At 39.5% G+C, this 7,112-nt stretch overlaps 1 protein-coding gene across 1 annotated transcript in view; it reads left to right on the forward strand.

The window, feature by feature from the left end:
* NRXN3 (neurexin 3) overlaps nt 1-7,112 on the forward strand; it is a 1,203,771-nt gene that overhangs the window by 172,812 nt on the left and 1,023,847 nt on the right. Inside the window, exon 5 of the mRNA XM_012803511.2 lies at nt 5,722-5,748. Within this exon, the coding sequence (XP_012658965.1) occupies nt 5,722-5,748 (27 nt within the window). The remainder of the gene's footprint in view (nt 1-5,721; nt 5,749-7,112) is intronic.

The following is a 7,112-nucleotide window of genomic DNA, read 5'->3' on the forward strand; positions in this document are numbered from 1 at the left end:
TTTTCTAAGTTTCCTTTCTTGGTTTTTTGGAATCGTTTAGCTTTGTGTAAAACACGCTACTTTGGTCCATCTTTTGATCAATCATATTCCCATTAAGTCCAAATCCTGGGTCACTACTCAAAACAGTCAAAGCCCAGAGGAAAGGTAGGGCATGAAGTGGAGGCAAAATGAAAGGGTGGGTTGTCAAGAGCTAAGCCCTGTGAATAGGATGGAAGGCCTCATTTCTAAATTCAAATGGGGGAGTCTGGTGGCTGTGATGGCACTGAGATCTCTTGTACTTTCTAGTAGTGAAAAAATAAAGTTCAGTTATTTCTGATGTCCCACTGGAAAAATAATTCCCCAACTTTAGAGGCTCTGACATGTGGAAGGAAAACACAGCTCCTAATATGTGTATATGTGTCCATTTTTCTTCCTGACATTCTCAACCATCACTCAGCAGCCCTTTGTGCAAAGATTATCATCTCACACTTTTACTCACAGTTACTCTGTTCTCTCCATATAATACATATCCATTTTACGTTATAGTTGAAAAATTATAACAACTTCAAATTTTTAGTTTTATGGGATTGAGATCTGTTTTTTCACTGACAGTTTAGAAAATCTCTTTCCTATGGCCTCATGTTCTATCCTGATAATGACCTTCTCTACTGGATTCTAACTGATATTCTATGGAGAATGGGGCCTCTTGGAGAAGAAAGAAATGGGGAGATAGGAAATCCCTATTTCTACTGTTTCTATTCAGTAAAAAGTCAATGCCAAGTTTTGATAGGATTAGAGAAGTAGCTGAGTCCAAACTTCCTAAGCTAATGGGGCATATAGAGTATGTTTGGTTGCAGTGCTGTTTTATAAAGATTTCAGTGGAATGGCTTGTCAGAGGTCTGGAGAAGGAGCAGTGGACAAATGTACCACATGCAAAACCACATATAGATGGTCTAAACGGGCTGGTAGGAAGGTAGAATTATGATTCCATACCAGTCTAATTTGCTATGAGGTTAACTGGTCATACTTAGAAAATGCCTACACCATAATCCTATAATCTCTAGACACAGAGGACTGTTTTGAGCAGTGGCTTGTTTAGTTACGTCTTTTCTTTTCCTTCTAGTTTGCAGCTTTTTCAACACTGCCACTTTTCTTGTCCAACCTTCTTTGATTTCTGTTGTCAGTGTGTCTCTTAGGTTTTCTTTTGTTTGTGTATGTGTGTGTTTGGTTATTTTAGGTTTTGTTTTTCTTTTGCTGGATCTTTTTTGTGTTCTTGAGTTTCTAATCCTCCCCACCATCCACCATGGTAAATCAAAAGATGGTATTCAACCCTTCAAAGGCCCAAAGCCTGCGGCCCGCATAGCAAACAGCCTTGAGAACAGAGAGTACTGAGCAGCCTACAGGACTGGCATACCCCTGTCCCTCCCTCCTTCCCTCCCTACACCACCCTCTCTGCCTTAAATGAACCAATGTAAGAAGATATTACCTAAAACTAACAATCAATAGTGGATTGTTTACTTCTCAGAAAAACATCAGGAGAAATTAAAAACAAAAAAAATGAAAATAAAACCAATACTGCTTCCTAACTAGTTCACAGAAAAAGGAAATGCAGACCATTTTTATCTCTGGATCTATTTTCAAATAGAAGAGACATTCACATGAGGATGATTTAATCCCATGGGATTCTGATGGAGTACACATTGTGTCTTAAAGCAAACATTTTTTCCCTTATACTGTTTTACAAAGATTAGAATGTAAACTGTGGCAGGTCTCACATCTTAGAGGCAAAAACTAGGGCCAGGGAGAGAGATCAAAGGGGATGAGCCATGAGAGATGAAGGGAACAGATTCTCCCTCACGAGTGCTCACACTCATGTACCGCATTAGTCATAGATCCCACATGTATTCCAAGAAGCATTATTTTTCTATTTTAAACTCTGGCCAAAATTTGGGAGATGAGCTTTTCAAATAGACTTTGCTTTTGCCTTTGGCCTCTTTGAGCACAGCATCAATCTAGCTCCTCTGAAAATAAAACATCTTAGGCAAAAGAGAGTTAGCCCCTCTGAAGATAGCACTGTGTTCTCCAGAAACAACAGGTGTTTCTTTTTACTCTGAAGGATGCAGTCCATCACCATTACTGGTCTGAATTTATTTAACTTCCTTTCAAACCTGACATTGAAAACAGAACTTAAATCCCTTCTGCTCATGTACATATAACTCTTCGTATTCATGGACTGTTCAAAGGTTCCCCTACAGTACCCTGTCTGAAACATACCACTATTTTCTTCAGCCTTGTCATGAATTCACATTTCCTTCCTCTTGGTTATGGAAGAAAATGTCTCCACACAGAGTTTTCAGTCACACATACTTCACTACAACTAATTTCAAAAAGTCACTTTTTTCTCCCACTCCATTTAAGTTGTCTTTTTTTTTTTCCTAGCACACGCACAGACAGTATTCCAGTTTATTTTAAATTGGTCACACATATAAACTCATGTAATAGAAAAGTCTAGAATCTGTTTCTCTGATGTAACATAGCTGATGAATGTCAGGGAGCCTGCATCTTCTGAGAGCTTTGTTTTCTGAAGATATTTACATGTATGTGGTGATAGCAAGTGTGAGAAATACACCACAACACACAGCACAGTTTTAAAAGTTGCAAGGTTAGCTATTGATCAACCAATCATATTTTTATCATTTAGGAGCTCATACATAAAAATATCTCACTATTAGATTATATTTAAAGATTTAAAAGACCTTGTCTTATTTTGATCTCATGATAATTTGGGATATCTATCAAGAAAGTGTTATTATGCTTACTTTTATAGATGTGAAACAGAAATAGATGACTTTTCAAAGCTTACAGTAAAAGTATCGGTAGCAGATCTGGGACTAGAATTCTTATCTCCAAAACGCTAGATCAGCATGGTTTATCCATGCTCTCCACAAATCAATACTGTGTTAGTCTTAATGGCTTCTAATTGCTTTCATGATGTTCACCTTTAAAACATGTACTCAGGGAATCACCATTTTCCTCAGTTCCCAGTTTCAATTGAACTGCACTGCAGAGAAGTTTGTTGATAAGGGCAATGTCTTTAGGATCCTCAGCAGAGTGCCAGGGGCTCTTCCTCAATGGCAGAGACTCTGAGGGAGTGACAAGCAGTTTAGTTAATTGCATTTGAATTCTCCAGATGTTCTCTCTGGCAACCTGGACTTGCTGACTGCTGTTAACTGAATGCATTATTCAAAATACACAACTCTAAGAAAAATTTACCTCTTCCATATTCAACCTCAAACTCACCAAAATGGAAATTAATAATTTCTCCTTGCTTACTAAGATAGAACAAAAAACACACACGTGTGTGCATATGGTGTGCACACACAGAGACTCCTCAAAAAATACCAAGACTTTATACAGTCTTTTTTCAAACAAAGAGAGAACTTTTGCTGCTATCAAAGATGTAAAGAAAATTGCCTTCTTACATCAATTCCTTTGGCTCATTTTTTATTCAAATAATATATTCTCACTAACTAGACCACAACTTGAGGTCCTATGAAGCAGGGACTGGGGTAGATTTTTCTCCTCAAACTGCTTATTCTTCAGATAAAGGAATGAAATAAATCTTCTCATCTTGATTCAGGAAGCAAATAGTCTGCCATCTTGAAAGTTTCAAGCCCCCACCATTTGCTTCGCCTGGGACCATTTAGACGATCTAGAAGGATGAGTCTAGCCCTCTTCGGAGAGGTCCTTTTCTAATAATAAAATCCTCAGGTGCATGGGCAAAAGGCAAAGAAGGGTGCAGCCCCTGGGTTTGTTACTTGAGGCCCATTCATTCCCCTCTTTAAAGCTTTACCCAAATACCTGTTTTCCCTTCCTCTTTACTACATCAGGAAGAGGCATTTCACCAGCTTTGGACAATTGTAGATGCAACTAATAGCTGAACCTCCCCGCCCTCCTCCCTTTTTCCTATCCTCACCAGGGGCATGCCCTTCCCTGTCTGGTGATCGTACCGGTTGCTCCAGGGCTGTTTGCTCCCACTTTTCTGTTGCGGTTGACGACACATGACAAACCTAACCGCACGAAACCAAACCCAGATTTTTCTCAAGGGATGTTCTTCTGGGGGAACATGTAAGCTTTCTGCCTCCTTCCTCAGAATAATTGGGTGTTATAAATTGCTCCTATACAGATTTCATGTGATTTCAGTCTGCCCTATTGATTGCCACTGGTCCCCTTTCATTCACTTGCTTAAAATGGTTTACTTTGAGAAACTCAAACAGTGGCATTATCCTTGACAAGTCCTCTGAAAACTTACTGGGTCAACCTTAAGCAGAAGAGCACAGTTTGTAACTGTATTTTTTTCTTATACTTTTCTTCCTCTTCAAAAAAAACCATTTGACTTCTATCTTTTAATATCTGACTTTAAACAAATTCTGACTAGACTTCTCACCATGATGAACTAACCTTAGGTTAGACTGGGCAGAATAGTAACAAGTAACCTGAGACGTTTCTCTAACCATTTCTGCCCACCCCCTACTAATTCCCACTGGCTCTACTCAAGCAAGTTGATAGTGTTTGCCCATGACTCTCAAAGAGAGATTAATACAATGATAGGTTTCTGATGTCAGACATAGATTGCCCTGTCTGGTTACCAGCACCGGACAATTGTCCCCCTTTTCTCTCTTGTTCATTAAAAAAAACAAAACCAAAGCATTTCCTCCCCTCAAGGAAAGAATCACATAGTGAAATAGGTGGGGTATCAAAGGTGCCAAGGCCTCCTCCACACATGCCTGTCTTGCCTTCTCCCTGAATGCTGTAGGCCCTGGATTCAGTCTGAGCATTCGGGCAGGAAGACAGAGATGGGCTTCGTGATGGGGTTGGTCTGGGAGCCTTTGAAAGAATAGCAATCAGAGAACTCAATCCATTGTGATAACTTAATATATCTCTTTTCACTCTACACCCGACCCAACTCTCTAAAATCTGGGATGGGTGTTTGTGCGGTTAGCTGTTTGCAAGTGGCCATTTTATGACAGGAATGACCAGGTGGTGTTAACCCTTTCCTTACCTCTAAGGATAATGGCAAGTTTGCCAGTGCAAATTATTATAGCATTGGGGGCCCGACCTAAGGAGATGGGTGGAGGGAGTTCGTTTTTAGAAAAAGAGAAAGGGTTAAATACTGCACTGAGAAACTTTATGGACAGATTTTTTAAAAATGATACAATGTGTCAGACTGGTGATGAGATCTTTGGAATACAGAAATTGTGCTAATGCTACTTTAAAAAATAAATTTTAAGAAAATCAATTGTTGGGGAAATAGAATATAACCTGCATTTGTGGGGGAATTTTTGCCTGATTTTCCAAGTTCAACAAAATTAATATTTCAAAGTCCAGGTTTAAAATACTTTATATAAATGAATAGGATTTTTGGGAAAAAAATTAAAAGGAAACATGCTTGGTGTCTATTGTGGATATATATGTATACCAGTATATATCTCTATACATATGTGTATATATATGTGTGTGTGTGTATATATATATGTATCCAAGTTTACTAAATAATATACTGTACATATACACCCACCCTTAAACTTGTACATATTGTGTATATATATATATATATAGATAAAATGGCCACATTTCTTGCGTGTGTCTGTCCCCGGAAGGGTGGACTGATTGTTTTTGGATGTCTGCAGCTGTTACCTTGAAGGATGCAATTTCATCTTTCATTTATTTTTCCCCATCTAGACTGTATCAGGATAAACTGTAACTCCAGTAAGTTTTCCCTCAAGTTTCATTTTGTTCTTTAAAAAAAAAAACAAACTGACTTTATTTTGCTTACTGTTTTATGAGCTGTTTTTATTTGAATTATTTTCTTTTGACAGTGGAATTGGGGGGATCTGGAGGGATGGGTGAGGGTGAAGGGCTGAGTATGGCTCAGGTGTGGTTTCTGAATGGGGGCAGGTCCTCTCTTCTTTCCTGGCATTTGCTTTATCTGCAGAAAAGGAGAAAAGGGCGTGTGGATAATGAAATAACTTGAAAATGAATTGAAATGGTAATCTGTTATCTTTAGGAAATAACTCTCGAAGTGAACAAAAAGCTTGAGATAGAGCAACCGGCATGCACTTCTCCACTACCAAAAGCTTCAGATAATAAAAGCAAAGTTCATAACCCAGAGATGGCTGCCAACTCTGACATTTCCTTCCTGTCATTTGTCGCTGTTGGGGACTTTTAGCAGGGTAGGGTCTTGGTGATAATGCAATATTTTAATGAAAGAATTGAGACACACTCTGGTCTGCAGGAGGAAGGATTGCAGTCTATTATTTTTACCTCATCCCATTCAAATGCTCTAATTCTTTTTTTTTTTTTTTTTTTTTTTTTGAGACAGAGCCTCAAGCTGTCCCCCTGGGCAGAGTGCCGTGGCATTACAGCTCACAGCAACCTCCAACTCCTGGGCTCAAGCGAGTCTCCTGCCTCCGCCTCCCAAGTAGCTGGGACCACAGGCGCCCGCCACAACGCCCGGCTATTTTTTGGTTGCAGCCGTCATTGTTGTTTGGCGGGTCCAGGCTGGGGATTCGAACCCGCCACCTTAGGTGTACGTGGCTGGCGCCTTAGCCGGTTGAGCTATAGGCGCCGAGCCCAAATGCTCTAATTCTTAAAGAAGGATCCTAACAGGTATAGGTTGAAAACTATTCATGCTTTTCTCTACCTGCCTCAGAAGTGAGTAACTGGAGTTACTGAGGATATGAAGAGGAACAGGAGGAACAGGAAAGAGGAAAAAATAGACCAAGTTGAAGAAAGGAAAAAAAAGGAGAAAAATATGCTTAGAATACTATAACATATTATTAATATATTAGTTAGGCTAATTAACAATAAATGCTATTATAAGCTATCCCAACATTTCAGTAGATCCACAAAGAAAGGTATTATTTCTTGGTCAGGCAAAGTTCAATGACAACGGACAGCTCTCCTGCCACTACCCCCCTCCCCAATGATCTGGCATCTTTCCATGAGGTGGGTCTACCACTTCTACATTTCCAGCTGTGTCCACAGGTAAGAGACAGAAAGAGAGCATGGATGGTTGTAGTGTAAGTTTTATTGCCTTGCCTGGGAACTGGAGTTTTCTAGCACACCCAAGA

This window comes from Otolemur garnettii, unplaced genomic scaffold (assembly GCF_000181295.1).
Source record: "Otolemur garnettii isolate 467f Iridium unplaced genomic scaffold, OtoGar3 scaffold00020, whole genome shotgun sequence".
NCBI classification, from domain to species: domain Eukaryota; kingdom Metazoa; phylum Chordata; class Mammalia; order Primates; family Galagidae; genus Otolemur; species Otolemur garnettii.